This window comes from Mycteria americana, chromosome 20 (genome assembly GCF_035582795.1).
Source record: "Mycteria americana isolate JAX WOST 10 ecotype Jacksonville Zoo and Gardens chromosome 20, USCA_MyAme_1.0, whole genome shotgun sequence".
In the NCBI taxonomy this organism is placed as follows: domain Eukaryota; kingdom Metazoa; phylum Chordata; class Aves; order Ciconiiformes; family Ciconiidae; genus Mycteria; species Mycteria americana.
In genome coordinates, this window is record NC_134384.1 from 6,596,105 (window position 1) to 6,620,893 (window position 24,789).

The 24,789-nt window shown below is 56.7% G+C and overlaps 1 protein-coding gene across 2 annotated transcripts in view; it reads right to left on the reverse strand.

The window, feature by feature from the left end:
- The window catches only part of PPFIA4 (PPFI scaffold protein A4), a 58,957-nt gene that overhangs the window by 26,313 nt on the left and 7,855 nt on the right, over positions 1-24,789 (reverse strand). For both annotated transcript variants that reach the window (XM_075521436.1, XM_075521435.1), the window contains exon 2: positions 4,879-5,675. In XM_075521436.1, the coding sequence (XP_075377551.1) occupies positions 4,879-5,115 (237 nt within the window). In that variant the 5' untranslated portion in view covers positions 5,116-5,675. The remainder of the gene's footprint in view (positions 1-4,878; positions 5,676-24,789) is intronic.

Consider the following 24,789-nt stretch of genomic DNA (forward strand, 5'->3'; position numbering starts at 1 on the left):
CAGCTTTCACCCCCATCTGCAGGTATGCCACTGCCCTAAGTCCCAGCGAAGTGGCAATAAAGAGGATCCGGGTGATTTTCCTCGCATTTTCCGGCCACGGCCAGGAGTCTTGCAGAAGATGCAGAGGCGCCTGCCCCTGGCTCTGATAAGCTCTCAAACTAAGCAGGGACACCTATAAATGGATTAGAAAGTGAAGGAGACATGCCTGATCTTCAATCAAGGGATGGATGATGAGACACAGCCCTGGGAGTCCTTGGGAGCCCTGCGGGAAGCCCAGCAGCCTGGGAAGTGGCTCATTTGGATTAAAACCAAACCACCCAAAGCGTGGCTGGCTGGGCTCAGCCCCAAGCCCCGGGCCAGCAGGGAGCAGGGTGGGCAGATGCTATTTTCACTGTCGGAGCAGGGAGGGAGACCCAGAGCACCCCACAAGGTACTGAAACGGGGCGTTGTGGCTCAGGGCTCAGATCTTCGGTCAGCACCAGGCATGTTTGGGGTTCGGGGTCTTCCCCCTTGGCTGCATCATGGGGAAAGCACAGGGAAGAGCTGGAGGGAGGCCAGAAACCAGCTACACAGAGATGGCTGGGAAAGCAAGGAGAGGTTTCGGAAGCTCAGGGGGAGAAGGCTCGTAGCATGAAAAAGCTGAAATGCAAAAGTCCTCAGCCCAGAGCCATCTTCTGCCTTTCCCTGTGCCGTCCGCAGCACAGACAGGGACGCAGTGAGATTGCACCAGTGAGCAAAATTCCCCCATTTGTTGCAGGAATGCAGCTGCTGCTCCAATGCACCCGAGCCTCAGGAACAAACTGGCTCCAGCTGAGGGATTAATGGCATTTTAAAGCCCCTAATTGGAGTGATTGCTCCTGATAGGCCAGGCGTGAGACGGAGGGTGATGTGGGAAGGATGCCCGCACCAGGAAATCAGTACTGCTGACTCGGCATGTGAAGGATGGAGCCCCATCCGTCCGTCTGTCCGCGCTGGGAGTTGGCAGACCCATCACCTCGGTTTCTCCTTGCTGTCCCAGGAGCAGTGCAGAATTATGAGAAAGCCCTAAGTCACAGTCGAGGGGATAAACACAACCCTAACAGTGCGTAGCATGGGATTACAAAGATTAAATCCTGCCGGGTAAACCCAGGGCTTCGACCATCACCCACCCTCAGTGCTGAGCAGTGCAGTGGCACGTCCTGGACCTCTCGGCCACAGCACCGTGACTCCGCAGAGACCATCCATGGGGAATCGGTGTCCTCCCCTCTCAACACGCGGTTACGATGTGTATTTCCACCCAGGATTGCTCAGGGAGGAGCATCATGCAGCCAAGCAAGCAGGAATCCAACATGTCAGCACCCTGGTCTTGTGGGAGGGTGGCCAGCTCCAAGGGTGCAATGCTGAACCACCAGATCCCTCCACCTTTCCCCAAAATCTTGAGACACTTTAAAGGTCTCACCCAGTGGGTGTTTTACCCCTGGCTTGGAGCTGCTGGTGTTCCTATTTTCATGCTGCTTTTTGCAAGTGTTAACTCTGGATATATTTTTAAGTTAAATGGGAGGAATTTGGGGTGATCGTTTGATGCCAGGACCCTCCCCAGCTCCTGGGGGACCTCCAGGGAGCTCGGGGAGTCTTAGGGGATCTGCCCACCCTAAAAGACCCAGCTCTCGGCTCCCCAGGCAGCTGCAAGAGGCAGCGAAGGCACAGCAGAGCGGGGCCTGGAAGGAAGAACTGCGGGAGGTTTCCGCGACCACGTGTAGCCCTCAGCACAGCAGCACCTGATAAATTTGGGAGCCTGTTCTCCCCCTGACATAGCTGGGGACATGGACTCCTGCAAACCCCCAAGCCCTGGCAGGGCAGGCAGAAGTGCCATCCCACGCAGGATCCCCCACCAGGAACACATCTGGATACAGCCGGAGCCCCGCACGTCGCATCCCCGGGTGGCACCTGCACCCAGGAGAGCAGAGGGGGAGCTGAGCTGAGCGGCCAGGCAGGAGGGAGCTGGCAGCCGTGCCAGGGCCCCGGGGGGCTGCTGAGAGCACCCAGACCCTGGCCAGGGCTTGGTCCTCGGCCACAAGCCCCTTGCGCAAGCAGGGAGGGCAGAGGGATTGGAACCGAGAGCTTTCAGCCCGATTAAGTTGCGTTCAGCACTCCCACATGAATAAATAAATCATGTAAGAAGCATTAAGGCAGCTTAGTTTCCTCGGGAAATCGCCCTGGAGTTCTGCCTTTTGGGGGCTGAGGGATGCCCCCATGGATTAGGGGGAGGACGGCTTGGCCACGTGGCAGCCAGGCCCCGCACGAGCGAGCGGGAATGGGAGCTACAGGCAGGAGCACCCCTGGAGCATCCCTGCCTGCCCCACGCAGGGGTTTGCCCCAGACACATACATTCCCTGCCTGCCCCGTCGGTGGCTCTGCCGGCACTCTGGATCCCACGCTGACGGCGGCATCCAGCTGCTGTTGTGCCCTGAAAGGACGCAGTGCCACATCCCCCAGCCCCCATCCACCCGGTCCTCCCCAGGCAGCACGTCCTCCACACAGCCAGGGCTTGGCTCTTCGGTGACACTGGGGAAGGGCTGTCAGCCTCGTGGGTGGCCACCAACGAGGCTGGGTGCCCAACCCTGCCCCAAAATAAGGGCTTCTTCAAGCAACCCAGCTTGAATCCCGTCCCAATGGAGTCTGACATATTGCAATAAGCTCCTGGGCAAAAGGGCTCACAGAGAAGGAGGAAGAGGATGGGACAGGCTCGTGGAAAGCCCCCACGCAGCACCCCAGGGAAGAGACCCGCCGCGTCCCGCTTACCTGGTACATGCACATGCTGGGATTAATCCCATTGGGCAGGTGAGAGCCTTTGGGTTTGCTCCCCACGTTCATGCCGAGCCCTCATCTTCCACGAGGGCAGCCGGTGCGGCCCCGAGGGCGAGCAGCACAGTGGGCACTTGGGGCCACCGTGCCCGGGCGCGGAGCCCCCCTGCCCGCGCAGGGACAGGCAGGGCAGCGGGAGGCAGCGGGAGCTCAGGGAAATTCCCCATCTGCCACCCGCCCTAACCACATCCCTCGCTGCGGTGCAGGGAGCTGGAGGCAGCCCCGCCGGGAGCAGGGCACCCAGCGGGCTCGTGGGTGCAGGCGCTGCCACCGAGTCTCTTTGCGCTGACCCAGTTTGCTCCGTCTGCGCACCGCCCGTGCCGAGGCACCGGGGACCCTTTATTGGAGCAGGAGCGGAGACTAAATCCGCACGGTCCCTTAATCCGAGGCGGCCGTGGCGGGGCGGGCGGCGTGTGCTCAGGGTGACCTGGCTTGCTCTCTCCAGCGCGCGCTGGTGGGAAGCCGGGAGCAGAGGGGACTGCAAGCCCCCGGCACGCGGGAGGTGGTGGTGGCCCTGCCTGCACCCAACACTTGGGCACATCCCAGCGCGTCTCTAGGGACAGAGAGCAACTCATCCACGGGGACCCCAGGAGCTCCCGGGGAAGCACTGTCAGGTGTTTTGCTTTCAGCAGCCCAGGCAGAGCCAGGACCAGCCCAGCTTCGTGGATGGGGACATGGGCTGCCTTCCTCCTGAGCTGATTTCCCGTGTTCAGAGTGGAGGGATGGTGAGAGCTGGCCGGCCACCAGCCCAAGCTCTGTCCTGGCTTGTGCCACCAGTTTTGATCCATTGGTTATTTCCCATCTCCCTGGGGTGCCCCCAAACCCCAGCACCCAGGTAAGACAGGAGGATCTAAGGTCTCAGCACTGGCACAGTCGACACGGATGTAAGTGTTTGAAGCCTCCTGCTTCCACTGGCTGCTGGGCTCCTCGCTGGCTCTCCCCACATCACAACCACAATGGAGTGGTGCAAGAGCCACCCTGTATCCTTCTTCCCCCAAGTCTGGGCCCTGGGACGCGGCCCCACAGGACCCCACAGGGAAGGTGGGCAGCTCATTTCCACCCTGCGCAGCCCTGTGACACTGATCCGCCCCTTCCTCTTCTGACCTGAGCATCTCTGTTTGTGGAGGACGAGCTCAAGTCCAGGTCTCTGGAGTACCTGGAGTGGGTGCTGCAGGTGGAGGAGCCAGGAGCAGAGCAACACCAGGCTCTCGGCAGGGACAGGAACCCCAGTGGAGCCTGATCTCCCCACGCCCTGGGCTGCTTGCTCAGCACAGACCTCTGGCAGCCTCCCTGCCTGCTGCCCAGCTACTCTGGCTCAGGGAACAAAGGGGCCTCTTGCGACGTCCCGATCTACACTCTGCACCCAGCTCTGCCTCCAGCGTCCCCTCTCAGGACTGAGCTCAAGACAAAGAAAGTCCCATCACCCCCCCCAGGCAATGGGGCTGATGGAAAGGATCCCTCCCGGCAAGGGAAGGGGCAGGGAGCAGGGGCTTCCCTCCAGCAGTGGAGGAATGTGGTTAATGTCCCCATTTGGGGACTCTGTAAGTGCCAGCGGGGAGTCATGAAACCAAGGACTGCCCGACATCCCAAAGAGCTGGCTGGAGGCAGCAAGCCAGATCTGCTACCTGAAATGTGCTGCCTGCTCCCTAAGCACTCTTCCGTGCCAATGGGCAAGCGCAGGCTCTGCGTCCGCCTCCCCGTCGCCCTGGGGTGTCCTTGGGAAGGTTTTGCCCCTTCTTCATACCCATTCCCCTGTGCAAGAGGGGGGATTACAGTCCCACGCCTCCCCGCATGGACTCACAGACCAACGAGGGGCACAGAAGAGAAGGGGAGATGTTCCAGCTGGTTGTGGCTTGGCCTGGGAGAACCTATGGGTTTTACTATTGGCATGAGGTGCAATACACCCAGCAGCATCACTGCTATCACACAAAGCCAGCCTTCCTAAAGGCATGAGCTAAAAATCACAGCCGAGCAGCTGATCGCCCTTGTATGCCTCAAGGAAGGCTCCTGCTGATCCCAGGGCCAGATCCTTACCTGTGGGAGGGCTGAATTGAGTTGCCTCTGGAGCTGGTCACGCTCCCGTAGGGTTTCCTGCAAGCGGCTCTGGGTGACAGAGAGCGTCTCGCGGGTCTCCCGCAAGGTGTCCAGCAGCTTGTCCCTCTCATCCAGCATGTTCACCATCAGCTGCTCGAAGTCAGCGTCCGCCTCGGAGCCCTGTGGGGGACCCAGAGGGTCCCCCTCGCTGATGGTGGGCATCACCTCGCACATCATGGCGGGGTACGATGGGTGGGCGAGGGTCCTGAAGGTGCCTGGTGGGGCAGGTGGTGGGTGCTGTTGAGCCGCGGGGCCCTGATCACATCACTACAGGCTCCTGCGGGTCAGGGGAGCCAGCACGGGAGGGGGCAACGGGGTGGTGAAGGTGGGGGGATCCCCCATCCCTTCTTCTTGGGTGCTAAGCAGAAGCTGGCATCACTCCGGAGGGGATGGAGGGACGTCCTTGGCACTGACGAGGCCCTCGCAGTCTTAAATCCCCCTGCTCGGCTGCTTGGCACTGCCAGGGTCCCCTGTGTAACCTCTCCGATGCCTTTCGAAGGGGCTGCAGCATCAGTGAGCCATGGGGGTGAAGTGACCCTTGAGGACTTGTCCCAGCGGGGAGCCCAAGCTGGCAGCAGCACAGGGAGGGTCCGGAGGATATTTGGGCTGCCCGGGCATGCTGAGGAGGAGCCTGGTGACTGTGGGTTGTTCTCCCCAAGGCTGGACGAGATGGTCACTGCTAGTGCGGGAACGTGTCTCCGTTTGGCATCACAGCTCTTCGAACACACAGCGGTGACCTACAGGAGAGGGGACAGAGATCAGATCCCTCCTGCTGACCCCGAAATGCCCAGGGCACCTGCCCAGCACCCTTTGACGCCATCAAACCCTGCAGGGCTGCAACAGGAGGGCTCAGAACCCCCCAGGAATGAGCTCTGTCAGGTTGTACCACCCTGCACCCATGTGGTCACTACACCGCACCCAGTACGGTACCAAGCTGCAGGGAACAGCATCCCCAGGACCCAAAATCCTGCAGTAATCTTTGGCATTCACATATCTCGGGCTAAGATCTCGTAGCCTCTGCAGAGCACCTGGCTACCGAGGGACCCCGTGACCCAAGTGTCCTCCGGCTGCAGAAACTCCGTTTGCAGAAAATCAGGCTCAAACCTGAGTTTGGCCCAAACCTGGCACGAAGTCACAGCAACAAATGAGTTGAATGATCAACGTTCACCCTGCCTCTCCCTGCAGCACCAACGGGGACGGGTGCAGTGGGACCAGCCATTCAGTGTTAACTGAACTTCAGTGCCTCCTCCATCAGTCAAACCTCTACCCAGGGGATGGAAGCAGCAGCATCCCCGAATTACTGCCCAGGCACAAGCACCGCTCCCCAGCTGGTGCCAGGGAAGAGAAGCTGGAGGGCAGAGGCAGAGCTGCCAATTTGGGCAGCAGCCTGGATTTAGGCTGGATTAAAGCATGGGTGGACCCAGGGACTTGATCCCAGGGGCGATGCTGGTACCTGCAGCCTCACCTCCACTTCCGTAGCCCAAAACCACCGGGGCGAGAGGCTGGGATGTCCCCCATCCAAGCTGCAAGCAAGATGCCAGACAGGGACTTTTGGTGACACAGACATTTGGGTGAGCTTCAGCTCACTACAGCCGGACGAGGGTCCCCAGCAGCGAGGGTCAGTGTGTCACTGTCACCCCAGCTGCCCTGGGGACCTGCCCACCCCATATTGCCATCTTCACCAGGCTTTGTCTGCAAGGGGATAAGCTCAGTGCCAAGGCTGCTGGTCTAACACTGGTTATGAGAAAGTCCCCCTTAACTTAGCAAGTTTTTAAATCTTTACAACAGATATAATGCTTGAGGCTAGGTCAGAATATCCTTATATCCTTATATCCTTTCAAAACCACCTATGCACACAGACAAAAAGGACCTGCACGCAGTCATGGGCCAGATCAGCCCGTTCTGGCCCTTTGGACTGGAATAAAAGCTATGTCCCAAATAGCTCGGTGGCACAGCAGGGCACTTCTCCCCCGTTCAAAGGTGGCGTGCGTAAGGAGATGCTTTTGTGCGCACCCAGATGCGCAGACACACGCTGCCGGGACCGGGGGAACCGTAGCTCCGTTCTTGGGATGACATTGGCTCATCAGCTGATGGGAAGTTTGATACAAAAAAACCTCTAAAAATAGAGAAGCTCTGGCAAAAGCACCAGCCCCTCAATGTGCATGGAGAGCGTTACGCTGAAAGCTGGCTCCTGCACGCTGGGGACGTGGGACAGGGCGTCCCGCAGGTGTCTGTCCAACGTCCTCCCCCTTTACAGACTTCAGTTGCATTCCTCAAGTGGGATAAAACCTGTTACTGGCACGTAACGCTGCCCTGAACCTTTGAGGCTTGTTCATGCTCCTTCCTGGCCACTGGGACACGGACGACGGGATAACTGTGACTGACAACCCATCCCTGCAGCATCCCTGCAAAACGGAGGCTGGTGGAGGAAAAGGCACAGGGCGAGGGACCACGCCGGCCCCCTGCTCTCCTTGGGTTGAGTTGGACATGAGCCCCATGTTGAACATGAGTTCCCATAATTAAGCAGGTAAAATGTTTTCCAGTCCTTCCCCTCATTAGCAGCCCCAGTGGTACCCACACACGGGCATGGCCATGCTGCCAGCCTTCCTGGAGGGCGGATGCCCGGGCTCTAGGGAGACCTGGGGCCAAGAAGAGCAGAAATCAGCCTTCCCCAGGGCTAAGCCCTATTAATTTGGGTGCAAAACCCAAATGAGGCGACTTTCACGCCTCATCTTGCTGCTGTGCCTCTGTTTGTGGGATGAGCATGGAGAAAGCATGTCCCCACCGTGGAAAGCCAGACAGCCCCACAAGCATGACGCGAATGGCAAAATCAGCCCTGTGGCTGCATCCCCACTTCAGCTGCTGGCAAGGAACTGAATTAATTAGCAGGTGAATTAAGAGGTATCAATCAAGGCATAGAGGGAAGAGCCCTGCAGACACTGAGGGAGGGGAAATGCTGCAGGGAACGGCCAAGACATAAATCTGACGGGAGCAATGATGGGATGGAAATTTATCCCTGCTGCAAAGGAGAGATTCGCTTACCATGAAGAGACTCTGCAGACACCGGTCCCAGCAGGGCGGTGGCAGCTCCCCGCACCCCATGGAGGTAATCCAAGGGGCTGGACCCACACGGTGCAGGAGGAAGCACAGATTTACCCCATGCATCACCCAAGAGCTAATTTTCTTTTTGCTTCCTCCACGGTTGAGCCTGTGCGTGGGTGGTTGGGGCGGTTTGGGTAAGCTCATGTGCTTTGCTTCACTGCAACCTGCTCCTGTACGCAGTTATATCCTGCTATATCTGCTGTGCTTGGGAAGGGAGGCTGGGGATGATAACACAGCCTGGACACCTCAGCCTGGCAAGGGTGATAACAGGATCATGGGGACCTTGCACGGCACCGATGCTGGTCCAGGACAGACTCATCCCATCTCGCTGCTCCCCAAAAGCATCTGTGCTCTGCCCTCCTGAGCACGCTCAGCAGAGATGTGATACAGCATAAAACCGTCTGCTCAGGACAAGGCAAGGTTTAGTGACTCAAAGCTCCTCCACTCCCAGGGCCTGGGGGATGTCTTCACTGAAGGGCGGTCATGTTCTCTCCTTGCACCCCGGGCCACCAGGCATGGGTAGTATGGAGGATATGCACTGTGGCATAAGCAAGGAGAGCTGCTACAATCCTCTGCAGCTGGAGAAGCACCACAAACAGGGATGAGACTTCCTACCACCACAAAGAGCAGCCAAAGCCCTCCTCATCCTGGCCTCAAACCCCCAGGCAGGTGGTGGACGGCCAGCCCAGGGCTTTCAGGGCTCTCTGCACTCCCCATGACACCGCTGCACCATGAGCATCCCTTTGCCAGTGGGTCCCTGGCTGGTAAATCCAGGCTGATGCTCTGCCACCTCCGAGTGTACTTCCAGAAACATTTCGGCCACGTGTGCCCATCTCCTGGCTGAAACCAGGGCAGACCCCAAGAGTGGAAAACTCCCCGCACTGCACTGCGGAGGCACTGGTCACGTCCATAACCGCTACGGACAGACACGGAGCTGCCTCTAGCATCCCCGTCGCAGAGCCATCCCGCCAACAACCACTGGGCAACTCTCCTACCCCACGGACTCGGGAGCAATTATTTCTAGATTCAACCACAGCAGCTTTGACTGCAAAACCAGAGCAACAGCAAAACCACAAGCCCCAGGAGTAGCCCAGCTAATGGGAAGGACCATCATCCCGGGTCAGGGCCGTCGCAAAGGTTTTATTTGTGATGCCAAATGAGGAAGCCAGGGCCAGGATGGGTTTGATACCTGCTGCCTTCGAGCCCTTTGGAGCAGGAAGTGTGTTCGGTGAGCAACAGGCACGGGTGAGCGTGCAGGGCTGTGCGCACACACAGGGACACGCACGCGTGCAGCAACACCCATGCACGCAGGGACGTGCACGTGAGTAGGGATGTGCACGGGTGCAGGGATGTGCATGTGTGCAGGGACACGTGTGTGCAGGGAGCTCCTGCCTAGGGTCAGCTCCCCTCGTCACGAGCATCCTCTCATTTCTGTACCACCTCAAACGTTGGGATTTTCTCCATTATCTAAAAGCAACAGAAAATCACCCGTTCCCACCCACCTCTTCCCCCGGGAGCCCAGCTGGTGGCTGCATACACAAGACGCCATCCCCGCATAGCAAAGCTCAGCGTTTCTTAGGCAGACCCGCATGCCCAACCGGTCACTTTTAAGGACCTTGGGGATGTCAGTGTGGATGACGGCCCAAATGCATCACTTTTTGCTGGCGACTTTAACAGCAGCGAGGGCAGACGGAAAGCGGCCCTTCGGCACTGGATGTCGGAGGGGTCTGAGCTTCCTCGCAATTAGCAGCAAAACGCTGCCTGTGAATCTCAACCTTTCAACTGTATCTGGTAAAACTATGTAAATGCTACTGCCTGGGTTTAGAGGGCCTTAACTGATGGGATAATCATTGGGTAGAGGAGTGAGGATGCGAGGAGACAGCTGGTGAGCTGAGAAAACAGACACTGCGCAGCTCTAGCCCTTTGCTGGGTATTTTTAGTCCCACGGGGCTGCCAGGCACAGACTTGCTGGAAGCAGGTTTGTTGCCAGTGAAAACGTGTTTGCTTTACTACCCCTTCCCCCCCCCAAAATGATGCTTTCCCCACTCTTTGGGATGGAAAACAGCACAGTCATGCGCTGCCCACTTGGAGAGGCCGGTTTGCAACAACGGTGCCCAGACATGGAGCAGCTGATGGAGAGCAGAGGGGTTTTTTTTCCCTTGGGCTGATTATTTGCTCGGCGTGACTCCGTAGCAAGCCAAGCTGCCTGCAGGATGCTCAGACTGCGGTGCAGAGCACAGCACCCACCCAGCGCCCAGGGAGCACCCTGGCTTTCCCATTTCCATCAGGGAAAGCAGCACACCCAGCATTTATCCACACACAAAACCACCCGTGCACCGAGGCAGACAGGCTCGTGGTTTTTCTCTGAACAGCTTCACTCTCATCTCAGCCCTGACAAAAGAAAGAAAAAAAACCTCCATGGCTCTGTCAGCAAGATCACCACCCCAGCAGGCAGCTGGCAAAGAGGGTTTAACGCGCACCTCGGAGGCAACAAGCTCGCGGAGATTGATCATCCCATAAAAACGTCAGTTTGATCTTTTCCGCTCCTAGAAAATCCTCATCAGCCGCCCAACCTGGCCTCAAAAGAGCAGTGCCGTCAGGGCGGCAGAGCCCACACCAGCGGCCGCTGCTCGCAGCTCACCGGTGCGCGGACAGCTTCCCCTCCGCTGAACCAGCCGAGGACAGGGTCCCGGCATCCCGCGCTGACCCCCTCCCAGCCAGACTTGGAAGGAAGGAGGAGGGTGATGCCCTTTTGCCATTTTTTTCTTGCAGCACTTCTTTTTTTCACTTTTTCCTTGTGATGCTGCGTTAAACATGATTACACGGACAGGCTGCAAAAGGGTCGTACCCTTACATTTCCAGCAAGACCGTCCCCATCGCTGCTCCTGCAGATGGAGCCATGTCCCAGAATAAGTCCTTCCCACCCTTGTTGAAGTCGGACACCACTTTGGAGCAGCCAGGACATGCTGAGCCACTGATCCCCCCCAGTCTGCCCCGGGGAAGGTCAGTCCTGATCCACTGAGCCGTGGGACGGCTTGCAGATGGCAGAGCAGGAACATCCTCAGCATCTCCATCAACCCACGGAGCCCGCTTTCCATTTTACCCTCGGTGGGAGACGTGGTAATTAGAGGCTGAGAAAATGGAGATTATTCCTGCGCACAAGACAAAGAGGATGCTGAAGTGCCCTGGCTCAACGGTGGAAATTGCTGTTTTAAGCACAGAGCCTAGAAATGGAAATTGTCACCCGCGGCAGGTCTCAGAGATGCTGTTGCCACATGCTCGCGCAGGCTACGGGCTGAGATTTCACCTCCTGAGACGATTCTCAGCTGCACTGAGACCGCAGGAGAGCTGCTGCTTGTGCCACAGTGTCCGGATGGGGCTTGTCTGCATCGGAGACAGCCAGCTGAGCTCCACGTGTGCCACGAGCTCCTCGCATCCCTCTCTACAGCCCCACAGACCCCGAGGGTCCCTCCTCATCCTTCCTTTCCTCGCCCCATCCCCATACTTGGTCACAGACCCTGTCTATACGCTCCACAGGTCTCTTAGTTTTACAAGCCTGGACCTGAGCAGTCCTGTCTGCAAGCTCAAGAACCCTGGCTTCTCCATCCTGGGCGATCCGCAGGGAAAAAGGTGCATTTCAAGAAGAAAACCAATCAGCAGATACAGCCTCATCCCAGCATCTCTCCTGAGCCCTTATATTTACTCCCAGGATGCACTGTGGCCTCTGGGGACCTCCAGTCCCCTGAGAAAGACACGGAAGATCCAATATACCATGGGGTCCATATGGTGATGGTGCCTCCACTTGCCCTAACGCAGCCCTGCCGACGGCAGGGTACCGCGCAGATGGTACCCGGCTGATGCCAGGGACAGCCCGTGGCCAGGACACCCAGGGATAGTAAGGGAAATGAGGCATTCTGGGCAGAAATAAGGTGCCAATTTTTAGCAGCAAAGGATTAGATTCACATACTAAAGGGTGAGATGGATTCACAGGGGGAGAGTCACCGCTGCGGAGATCTGCATTATGGATGCGATCGAGCTCTGAGAAAAGATGTAGCGGTGCCTCCTCTCCCATCCAGGCCCACGAAGTCACCCGGCGTCCCCACTCCCACAGCAACGTGTCCTTCGCTCTCCGGGGGACAAAGCCCAACTTGTCCCTTGCTGGAGATGCAACCCTGGCAGGACAGGATGTTTGGGCAGCATTTTCAGGTTTCGGAGCCTGTCTCAGAGGTGTCAGGGAAGCAGCGGGTGCTCCTAAAGCATGGGGACAGAGGACCCCGCAAGCAATAAAAGATAGCTACTCCCACTACCTTACCTTAACGGGTACGCTTCTGCCCCAAAGGCTTGCTCCAAAACCAATAAGCAGTTCCCATCCTCAGCCCTTGCTCGCTCCAAGTCGCTAAGCCAGAGGAGAAACTGGGAGGAAAAATGTCCAGATCTGGCTGTTTCTTTGCAGGGAGAAGTAAGTGTTAGTATTCAACCGATATTTATAGTTCCCAGTGGGAGGGGAGGCATTACACACAACTTCCAGTGGGTATTTTCAGAAAGCCACCTGCTCCTCGCCATTGTGCAGAAACACAATTGTTCCACAACAAAAAGCTTGTCAGACGATGAGGATCCTCCGGCGCGGATACGGGGTGCACAGCGCGGAGGACAGTGAACACCCTTAACAGGGGTTGGCACCTAAACTCGGTCACATATGCCAATTTACAGGACGGTGTTACCCCTTGCAGTGTTGTATCGGTCATGTTATGGTTCCTGACTCAGTTTCCCTGTTTCCAAAATGGGCTACGTGTCCTCAACTGACCCCAGAGAAAGGCGTAACCTCAGTTTATTGCAAGGAGGAATCTGGCACGGGAAGGGACTGCTGGGGTAAAGACACACCAACACGCAAACTTCCTGCCATTGCACTTTGGGGTAAGATGACAGACGGGAATGAGCCTTGGAGGGGCTCCAAACTGGACGATCCCTCTGACAAGTGGGATCCCAAAGCCTGGCCAAGAGATTCAGCAAGCCCAGGCTCACCTTCAAACTTCAGCTCTGGGTTTGCAACTGCCAAAAACACAACCGAGGGGAGAGAGGACGACAGGTCTGAAGCTGCTGCTAAACCCGTGAGGATCCCGTGCGGCCAGGAGCTCACATGGGAGCCCAGCAAGTGTGCTGGTGAAGCAAGGGAATACGGTCACCATAACAAGCCCATGAGCTGGATTTCGCTCTGCTGCAGACCTGCCCCAGCAGGCAGAAGGGGCTACCCCAAACCATTAGAAACACAAACCAAATCCCACTCCAGTCACCTGCACCGATAAGGTTTGTAGCGGATTTCCACAAAAACCCGGCAGCATCGCTGAAACAATGGAACTGCCGGCAGTGCTGGAGAAATACTGATTCCTTCAACGGGTGAGCGGTTAGGAAACCACTTTGTGCCACGAGCCAGACTCCCTGGAAGGGAGGAGAAGGATGCACCTGATGCATGACACCGAGCTCACATCCCTCTTCCGGGATGTGGTCTGCACTCAGATCCATCCACAGAGACAAGGAGGGGTATTAACAGCAACCGACTCGACGCAAAAAAGCCACAACACTGGTTACAATAATTTCCTTTTTCAATACCTGGTCCGCTCCCTGTCCCTGTGAGTGCACACGGCTGTTTCATCCTTTTTTTCTATAACTTTGCAACCAAACCCTACGTCCTTTGCTCTGTTAGGACAAAGCCTTTGACTTCAGCTTCATTCAAGGTTAGTTTAAACAAGCAGCAGAGGGAAATTCAATCGCCACGGCTCTTGTAGAAGCAGCATGTCGAGGTGAACCAGCCCCTAGATGAATCTGCAAGTGAAGGTGAGCACTGCGATCCCAGCAATTGGGCTGGTTTCCAGCCCAACGTGGATGCAGGCTCCTTTGAGAAGGAACAAGGCACAGGGAAGCAGTTTACGACCATGGGGAGAAAATTGTGCGCTTGTCACAGAGGCGGTGTCACTGCAAAAGTCCCCTCACCGTTGGGAAAGTGAGGCTTTGTGCCTCAGTTTCCCCATTAGCAGGGCATAACTTCAGTCGTCGCTGAGACTCGGAGGGATGGCTGGTGATTTTCCATGATTTCACTTGAGGTTTTGCCATGGGTACCTCCCTCCCACCCCCATGACACTTTTGATGAGGAGTTATTTCATCTGGGCGCCTGACGCCCCGGAGCCGGGGGCCCTCCTCCTCGCTGCCAGACCAGCCCCTGCCCTGCTTTAGTCACACACTGTGAGCACTTGCTGGTGCTAATTTATTCAGTGACGGGGGAAGAGTCACCAGCACGAAAGGGGGCTGCTGAAATCTGCACCGCGGGTGCACCCGAGCCCAGTGAAAAGATGCAGAGGTACCTCTTCACCCACCCGGGCCCCGGTACCCACGCTACAGCAGGCAGCTCGGGCTTCTGCACCCAGCCCAGGGGACACGGGAGGCTGCTGCTTGTAAAGAAACCCCACGGCAAACACCATGTGCATCCTAACGCAGCCACCGCTCGCCCTAAGCAGCTTGCATGCCTCGTCCGCCCAAGATCCAGGGTTTCCACCACATCGCTGGCATCTCTTCCACACTCAGGAGCATCATCCGCACCTTAAGCACGGCCCTCCGTGCAACGAGCCTCAGCAATAATAATAGCTCCCACACATCTGCTGCACATCTGCCCATTTCCCATTATGAAGTTTGGCTGCCAGCTCCATGAACGGTGGAAAGGGAAGGCGGCTCAGTGAGCTCCCCAGGGTCCAGAGCAGCACCCCGCTCCCTGCCCCGCTCAGGCAGGTCTTCTGCACTTTGCCACTATCCTTCACCGGACCATAAATTTTGAGTGGTGTTGAGGAAGAGCCCAGGGAGGTAATTTGGACAGCCAGAGAAGAGGCAGACTGGGCATTCAATGGGAAATTTGGGAAGTATTAGAGGGTATTCAGAGCCATAAAGGACAGACCAGGGAAATGCCTAGTGCTGCTGGCTCCAGTTTGGACGGCGGCAGACTCGGGAACACGTCCTTGCTTCACACTCAGGGAGGTTGCGCAGCCAACGCAACCTGAAAGGGAAAAGCAATGGTCCTGGAGCATGACCCACGCCATGGGGAGGCCTCCAGAGCTCAGCAATTCACCATCGACCACTTTAGCACACAAGCAGAGATAACGGCAGCGAGACCTGCACCCCTGCCCTCCCTGTGCTCCCCATCCCACCTGCAGACAATCCAGGGGCTCCCCAGGTCATCAGGACATCGCTTTCCTCCATCCTCCCAAAACAGAGGAGGTTTTAGTCCTTCCTATTCAAGAAGCGAGGGGACATCTTGGCTTGGGCGTTGGATGACCCCAACCAGAGGCAACTCAGATGGTTTTGGTAACTCAAGAGATGTGGGGGGGATCCCCCTTGTATTCATCCCTTCTGCTTTCCCTTCCTTGTGCTAAGTAACTTTAGCAAGTTATTTAATCCCTTTGCTGATGGTGCAGCTAATTACTGAACAGCTTTCGCCCAGCTGCAGACATGCCTCGGTGGGGAGCGGGATACCAGCGTGATCCTGGGCTCTGTGCAGTCAGGCTCTGAGGATGATCGGGCCAGATCCAGTTCCAGGACGGCTCTGCAACATCCACGGGGAAAAAACCCCAGACATACCCCATGCATCTCTACCCCTACTGGGACACGTGGGCGGATGGGATCTCAGAGCTGTGGTTGCTCAGCTCCGTGTAGGGCAAGGCAGAATCGTGGGGTTAAATCCCCACCTGGTTGAAACCTGCTCTTCCTCCCAAGCATCCTCATGCCAGGGATAACCACAACCTTCCCTGGCCAAGCTGTGGTCCTTTGGCATCTTGGCTGTCCCCCCACGTGGTTTGGAAAGGGTGGATGAAGCCAGCAGAGAAGCACAGAAGGCAGGACTGGTCCCGGTAAGGAGCAGGCAGAGATGGAGACAAACTGCAGCACGGTCCCCATCCACCCCCAACCCAGGCTGGAATAACCCTGCTGCCGCTCCCACGGTGCCCGTGCCCACGTGCCTGCGAGGGCCCAGGCAGCCGGGTGTCAGCTCCCGGCGTCTCATCCCTGCGGTTCATGGCAAACAACAGGACATGACATGGCATGGCATGGCAGAAGCAGCCATGCGGGGACCTCTGAGGACAGTGACATTTAAAAGGTGGCCGGGGGCAAGGCACAGACACTAGAGCTGTCTGCTTCTGTCTAGCCCGCATCGAGCAAGTCCACATCTTCAACCCACACTCTTCGTTATGCAAAATGAGCCCACAGATGAAGCTTGCCCGGCACACAGTCTCCAGCCATAGCAGCAGGAAAGCACCAAGTGCTGGCCTCGGCCGGACAGCGCTGCAGGAAGGCTTCTCCTGCATTTGTCTGGCATTTTAAGCCTTGTTTCTTGCAAGAAGGAATTTTTGGTGGTGACTCTGCCCCTGTACGTCCCCAAACACCGTGAAGCAGAGGACTATGTTCCCAGCTCACTGCACCAGTGAGGTGAAGGTCCTGAAGATGCTGTGCTTTGAGAACTGAGTTGAGAAGGAAAATGCAGAGCCCTTGAGGGCTTCGCCCAGCTCCACCAGCCCCCTCCTTCCCCTCTCTCTTCATTAACTAGCACGCCCGTACCCCAGCTAATGACCCCCATTGCTTATGGGGCAGAAAGGCCACCTCCCGCAGCCCAGGCAGGCGGAGCAGGACTGGCCCAGAGGGCAGAGCAGCCACGGACACCAGCCAGCTCCTTACCCAGTGTGGTCCCAGTGCGCCGGTGGCTGAGCCACCAGGGATGGGGTTCCCATCCCAGCTGGGAGCCTGGGTGTATCAGTGGGGAGGGACGGGAGTGCCACAGGGCAACCGTCCCCTGGAGATGTCCCCGAAGAGGCCAGCGAATGTGCTGGCACAATGGGGCATTCAGGGACAAGTGAGCATGCTCCAGCCCATGCTATCACCATGCCCATTCGGTGATCCTGGCACCCATCCCGCTTGCCACGGTCCCAACGGTGCATGCCCAGCACTGCCTTCATCCTTGTTCCCCTGCACCAGCACCAGATCTACGGATGCTCAGCACCGCGCTGGATGAGCAGAGAGACCGGCCAGAGGAAATACAGTGCCGCAGCACTGTTCCCCTGGTTTGGGGGATTTGAAAAAACAGCACAAGCTTCAAATTGAGGGAACCAACATAAAATTGCTCCAGAAAGCGTGGGGAGTGTTGTGGTTTGCAGTGGGGTGGCAGCTCTTCTCTGTGTCAGCAGAGCTCTCATCTAAGCATTTATCGTCACAAAAAGCAGCGCTGGGCATTAGTTCAGCTCAATTTCCAACTCATTCCCTCTTAAAATGTCAGCTCCATGGAGCTAAGCTAATGCAGTGAGCTCTGCGTCCTTCCCGGCAGCACCCAGTGCACCCCGGGCAAAGCCCCGTGCCTGGCACCGAGAGCCCCGGGAACTTGTGCTCTTGTCCCCGCTGTGCTTCCCACAAGGTCCCACACCATGCCCAGCTCACTCAAGAAGACTGCAAAGGTGGTGTCCCCCATGCCATCATCGAGCCTGTCCCGTGTTTCCATCCATCACCCCCAAAGGACGTCCAAGAAGCATCCACCCCCGTTACGCCCATCGGCACAAAACCCCTCGACACAGCACTTTGCAATCCCCCCCAGCACTTCGAGGAGCTCCTGCACACACTCAGTTGCGGCAAGTAGCCCCATGGCCAAGCCCTGGCACCAGGGACAATCCCCCGAACCACCCCAGGAGGAGGTGAGAGCAGGATTTGGCCGATCCATATGAGACATCACCAGGAGAGGGGGGAACCACGTTTGCAGCTCGGCAGGCTTTTAAAGAAATTAAATGTAGGTAATTACATTGGTGCACGACTGGCTGGAAGAGACGCAGGCGTGGTGGTTTCCACCCTGGTCCCTCCGTTTGAGCAGTGCTCCTGTGGGTACTCAAAAACATGGCGGCCAGGAAATTTTAAAATCCCTGGAGGGGGGATGAAGGGAAGGGGATGACCCAATGCATTGGCGACACATCTGCTGCCTGAGACGACAATTGTGCGCCCTCTCTATTAAAAGCAAGCACCATATTAAAACTTACAAGCCGACAGGACGCACATGGGGTTGGGAGTCCCTCTCCACACACAACTCAAGCACAGCAGCTGAGCCAACATTTTCTAGAAGGTTTAGTGACCATTTTTGCAGACATCTTTACATTTCTGGCTTCTTTACGACACAATTTTGGACCCTGGGCATCCTACAGTGCCTGCAGATGTTAGACCAAGCAGAACCCAGCTCAACCAGCACTGGCTTAGGGATGCTTCAGCCTGAAGCAGCCCATCCCCGAGATCCACCACGTCACCGTCGCAGTGCCAGCGCTGTGCTACTGCAATGCTGCAGTCCCTCCAGGGCAACGTCGGGGAAAAAAAATAACATGTGTCGGGTTGGTGGGATGCTCACCCGAGCAGAAGTGGCTCCCTGCCCGGCCTCCCATGCCGTGCCCTCCTTCCATCTTCCCAAGCTCAGATGCTGCCTGCAGCCACCAGCCCACCTGAGATGACCTCTACCTGCCGTGCCAATACAGGGGCATTCGCCAAGCGATGCTCAGGACGTGCACGCCTGACAGACAGAGCTCCCTGACCTTGTCTCCGCTAGGTAAATGCACCAATTTATCTTAACCAATTTTGGAAGGGGCCTGGTTTGTACAGCTGCAAGACCTTCCCTGCTGAAATACAGTGATTCAAGGCCACCTCGGCTGAAGCGACGCTTGCTGCTGGGTTTCACCCTGCTACCACCCACATTAGGACCTTCAGTCTATGCAGACAGAGCAGCAACACCTCCCTGACACAGAAATCCACCCAGTGCAGGAGCTCAAAAGGATTGAATTTACCCTGGACCCAGCATCCTGAAAATGGGAGGTGGGGTTTTTATGCATTGTCCTTTGCAAAGGGCTTGGCCCTGCTGACGGACGTGGTGGCCTCAGGCAAAGCGTTCACAGCACCTCTGGGTATGCAGGTTAACACCCACCCTGTACATCTGCAACTGTCATGGCATAGCACGCTATCCAAAGACCCTTTCCCCCGTCCAACATCACAACCACACCTGCCGGTCACCATGTTTCAGCTCGGCAGAGCCACCTCCACCTATCTGGACCTGCTCAGAGCTGACGCCCCAGGATAACTCAAGGGCTGGGCTCATATCCAGCAACGCACTGCGTCCTTACAGGCGATGCAGCACACAAAACCTCTCCCACAGTGCTCCCACCCCAGACGTGGAGTCAACCTGAAGAAGACCCACCTCACCCTACAGCCAAAGCCACCTTCCTCCCAGGTACTGGTTCCCTGTGGCACCTTTGTAGGTCCAAATCCTTCCATGCATGGAGTAGGCATAGATACAAGCCCACCTTGCTCCTAGATCTCAAGGGATTTCCAAAGAGTATCGGCCAAGCCTGAGGGCTGAAAGAAGATAAGGACCAAATCTTACAGAGATATGGAGGAATCTAGTTCCTGAGGCCCAAAAACGAATACTCTCCCAGATTGGGTCTCACCATCTCCTCTGCCCTTTGTGAAGCATATGGCCATCCTCTAGCTGTGTCTGGCCTGGGGAACATGGGACAGGGCAAGACAAGAGGGTTTCTGGGTCAATCTTGCTCTCATGAGAGGGAACAGATGGGTTTTCTGGTGGGACTGGTGTTCTGAAAAGCAATTACACATGAAGACATCCCCAACAGACTATGCTGTGCTCTGGCCCAGAGCCCAAGTCATCCTGGGTTTGGGTTTTAATTAGCCCCGTTTTGGTATCTGTTCTCTACTTCCCTCCAGATAATGATTTAATTATTACAGACATGTCTTCAAATTAGCAGCTTCCTCAGTGGATTATTCAGCTGGGATCTCGTCAGTTACAGAGCCCATCTCACCACCATCAAAAGAGAGGCTGGAGAGAACAAAGGAAAACCGAAACCCTTCCTGGAAAGAGAAACCATGCAAGCACCCAGCTCCTGAGCAGGGGCCACTGCCAAGCCCTTCTCCTGCCTTTATCCATGTCTCACAGTTGGTTAAGAAACCTAGCTCCAAAACACACCCCAAACATCTGCATCATGCATGACCATGGTGGCATCAAGGCTGGCCTTGTCTTCCCACCATCAAGCCTTCTCACCCAGCAGACCACAAGTAGGTGGAGAGGCCAAGCAAGGTGAAAGGGATGCACCGTGAGCTGGGACACAGAGCCACTGCTGTGCATCCCCCCTAATGGGATCGCATGTTTGGGGATCCCCTAGGAGAAGGGAGTCCATGGGGACCTGGTGAGGACCCCACTCATTGCTAGGCTACAAGTGCCCTTGTGCTCTCTGCAGGGTTGGTGCCACCCAGCAAGCCCCCCACGTTGGAAGGACCGCAAAGGAAAGGGGAAGGCAGGTGCCTGGTGGGACGAGGCAGAGAACCATGAGAACCATGGCTCCTGACGGCAAGCCCAATCTCCTTCTCCGGCAGTGGGACTAGGCAGGGGCCATGCTGAGGTTCAGCAAGGCTCCAGGCCTGATGGGACGAAGGCTGAAGAAAGAACAGCAGAACAGGTTGCCCAAAAGAAATATCTGTACCTGCAAAGTGAAGGACACGGCACAGCGAGGGTGAAACCTTCAGAGTGCAGCTCTACAACACGACTTGGTGCCAACAAGCAGTAACTCACCTGCAGAAAAGCTAAGTCCCTGGCTAAATTGCCAAGCAGACAGGTTGCTTCCCCGCTGCGAGACCTGGGCTGAGCATCTCCGTGCTGCAAAACCTTCAGCAAACCCTCCTCCCTAGCCTGGCACAATCCCTCTCCCCAGGCTAGGCTGGGAAAGGAGGGGACACGCTCATGAGGTACCCCATCCCTTGTTGCAAAGGGCAATGAGCTCCAAGGACACACTAAAAAGCACTTTGCTCCTTTTCCACTGATGCACTTGAACTACCGACTGCACATTGTGCTTCTCCCAGGACCCCCAAGATTCCCCTCGCCAGTAGAGCCACAATCCCCGTGTTACTGCAAAACCAGATTTTGCAGCAGCCACTGGAAAAGCTCTACCGCCTCTCCCTGCTGTGCCGTGGACAGCAGCGGAAAATCTCCGCTGGCTCCTCTGTCACTGCAGTTCACACTCCAACAGATTAGCTTAAACCAGCTGCAGCTCCTGCTGCTGCAGGAAGAGCCCTCGAGCACGGCCACGCGCGCGGCTGCGGCTGAACGCACAGCCCGGGTCTCTCGAAACCCAGACTAACACCCCATTTGCGAGGCCAGAGTGACTCTCCTCCTCTGGTTCTCTTCCTGAACACAAGAAAAGCAGCTGGGCAGCAAAACTAGCCAGGCGATGCAGCCTGTTATCCCAGCTAAGGGGCTTGGGGATACAGCCCCGGCACCCCTCGTGCTCCCAGTGGGATCCGCAGCCCTGTTCTCTGGGCAATGAGCCCCAGCCCGCTGCACCACCACCGGCCCCTTGCACCATGCCCCTCCGGGGCATTGCCTGGCTCTGCCCTCCCCGCCAGCCATCACAAGCCCCAGAGCATTTCGAGCTCTCCAACCCACCAGATTTGCTAAGAGAGACCAGCACATCCAAGAGCGAGTGGGGGAGAGAAAAGGCCATGACGACACAAGCCCTTTAGTTTCATTTCCTTAAGAAACCAGGCTAAAGAAGATGGGAGTGGAAGCGACACACAAGAGAAAGAGGGACGGATTTTCATTAACCTGGTCAAACCTCCTGGAATATGATAACAGAGGCAATAACAGACACCTCCCCTCTGGCCAAGGACAAAGAAAGGCTTCTTAGTTATGAAGAAGAGGAAGAAAATTGGAGTAGAAGAAAGGAAATGACTCAAAAATGGCTGAAATGTCAGATGTTATTAAAGCCTTCACCTAGAGAGAAATAATGACTGATGAGAACAGGGATATAATGGGGGAAGCTGAACAGCTGGAGAACAAGCGGGATGGGGAGCAAGCTCCTGAGAACGGCTCCGCTCGCCCCCGAAAGCCACCCTGGTGACTACAGGGGTGGGCTGACTTCTGGAGGTGTGCCTGGGGTGACCTGTGAGAAATTTGGGGTGCTGAGAGGCCGTGCCAGCAAGGAGGGCGACAGCAGCTGCAGGAGACGGCAGCCCCACGCCAGCGTCACCCCACCACAGACCAGCGAGTCCCCTAGGAGCCACGGTTAAATGCCTCCATATTTTGAAGCATCCTTTACAGAGGCCCTCATCCTGCTCTCCTGCCGCCCCCGGGTCACGTTGCCGCTGTACCACGTTGCAGGATCCCTGCTCTGACTGCTTGAGGAGAGGAGCGTGGATGCTACCTTGCTTTCTCAGGGTACTTGCAGTGCCATCAGCACAGCCGGGAACCCAGCTGCCAGAATCCTGAGCGGAAAAGCAAATCGAGCAGTCCCTCCGGCATCCCTGAGAGCATCACCCTGCGAGGGGACACCCCTGCCTCTGACACCCCCAGGGCCTGTTCCACCTTCAGAGGAGCTGAGCCGGGGCCGAGCAGAGCCGCAGCCGTCAGTTGTAGCCGGCAGCAGCCGGTGCCCACGTTAAGCAAGCGCGGCCTCGCACGGCCCCAGCTTTTTCAGGCTGCTGCGGTGACGGCCGAGGAGAGGAGTGTCTGGGCTGTATCAGTGTCACGCAGCATTGCGGGCTCGCTGGCTCCTGCTCCCAGAGCAAAGGCAGCTCCATCCCAGCCCGGCAGGTTGAGCTGAAGTCACGCTGCTCTTGCTCTTCCAGTGCTGACACAAAGCCCCTTTCCTGCTCCCAGCACGGAGACGAGCTGGCCCTCCCCAGCTGATCTGCCTCTCCAGCATCTCACAAGCAGCGGCACGAGGAGTTTTGCAGGCAGGAGCGACTCAGATTCCCCGCAGCAGCCTCCCCTCTTGGCATCTCTCTCCACCGCTTCCCCAGCTGTCTGTGAGCTGCATCTGCAGATAACGTCCCTCCGAACGCCCCCAGCAGAGACCCCGACGTGCACACACCCTGCTCCCACCCCAGCTATCCATGGAGGCAGACACACGCATGCTGAGCCTTTCTTTCGCTCCACATTAACATGCACACAATATGGCCAGAGTTGCTCTGAATCTGACAATATTCGCTTTTTGGAATACAACAAGAAGCGAGAGCCAAACCGCACGCGTCTCCCTGCCGGAGCAAGGTCGAGGCTGGCAGGGGGCTGGGAGCTGCTGCTGCACAGAGGCTGGACTCTTTCAAACCCAGACCATCATCTTCAGAGGAAGGTATGGAGGCAATAAAGCCATCACAGCGGCCACCATTGCCTTCTCCTTAGCAGCATCCTCCTACCACTACCAGTCTGGACCAGCTCTCCCCAGCCAGCCTGCTCTGGTTACTGGTGTTATCAGCACCCGTCCTGTGCCCATGTGCCCTGTGCCCTCACAGATTTACAAAAGCTTTGGGTACCACCAAGTGCACTTGGCAGCTGCCTCAGAGCGGATCAGCCTCAATCCAAGCCAATGGGGATGGAAAGGGGCAAAATGACACCACAAAGGTCCCAGCTGTCCCAGAGACTGGTTAAGCTGGATGCTCATAAGCAGCTCCCAATCATTTGGGGATAAGTCCTGCAAAATCTCATGCTTTTGGGAGAACAGGCTCAGGCAAACCTCCATCTCACCAGCAACTACGCACAAGCTGACCCACGGTCACTCTCCTTGTGTACACACCTGCACCGAAGGAGAGAGCGGGGGGAAAAGCTCAGGGTGAAGGCAGCAGCATGGGAAGATCCTTCTGCTTCCTTCTCTGCAACAGGGCTTTGCATTTCAAGGTACACCAGGTCAGTCCATGTGGAGCCAAGAGTCCTTGGAAGGAGAAAGTCCGGGCACTGAGTGATGGACGACCTGTCACACCTTGGTCTGACAGACCAGGGTCGCTCTTCCTGATGGGTCACTACCCTTGTCCCCACCCTGGGGCAGTGGCAGCACCTCCTTGGCATCTCCAGTGGTTGGATTTCCTCCTACTTGCAGTGGAGAGAGGAGGAAACCAAGTGGCCAGCGTCTGCCAGCTACGCAGCGTCGGTGGCTGGTTTCCTCACCTTTTCAACCTCCAAAATATACTTTTTTTTTTTGCAAGACTGGGTGAATTATCAATGCTTGCGTCCATGGCTTGACCATATTGCAGCAGGGTGTAGGACTCCCAGCTACCAGCCAACCCCGTTAGCAGTGTGTGCTCGAGCCTGTGCCCACCCACTGCTCCGGGCTGCATTTACAGCTCAGAAACCAACTCCCGCAGCAGCATAAGGGTTTATCACATGGAGATGGAGAGAGAAAATACAAATACCTTCAATCCAAAGTCTCCTAAAGAAACACATCCATTTAGAGCATCACTCGGATTTTATAGCCTCAGCACCTCCCAGCTATGCTGAACTTCAGTTTTCACATCCACTGCATCCAGCACTGCTCCAAAATCCCCCAGTCAATGCCACAAAGCCACTAAGCCAGTTTGCCACTTCACCCCAAGATCACAGCACGTGACATTAACCCTTGGCTTCATTCATAGACCAACTGACGAGCCCTCCCTGCCCTGCCAGCAAGCCAGTAAGGTCAAGAGGCTGAAATCTGCTGGAGAAAAAAGCCTGCTTGCTTTTGAGTTACACACCAGTCTGCCCAGTGCCCTGTATGAACTGAAAACACCAGCATGCCCTCTGCATACACCACTAGAGAGAGATCCAGCTGCTCAAACCAAAGCAGTCAGTCCCCTTCCCTGTATTCCACATCTCAAAGCCAGACATGTAAATGTAAATTATATATTTACTGCAAAGAGGATGGAATAGACACCTGGGACACACAC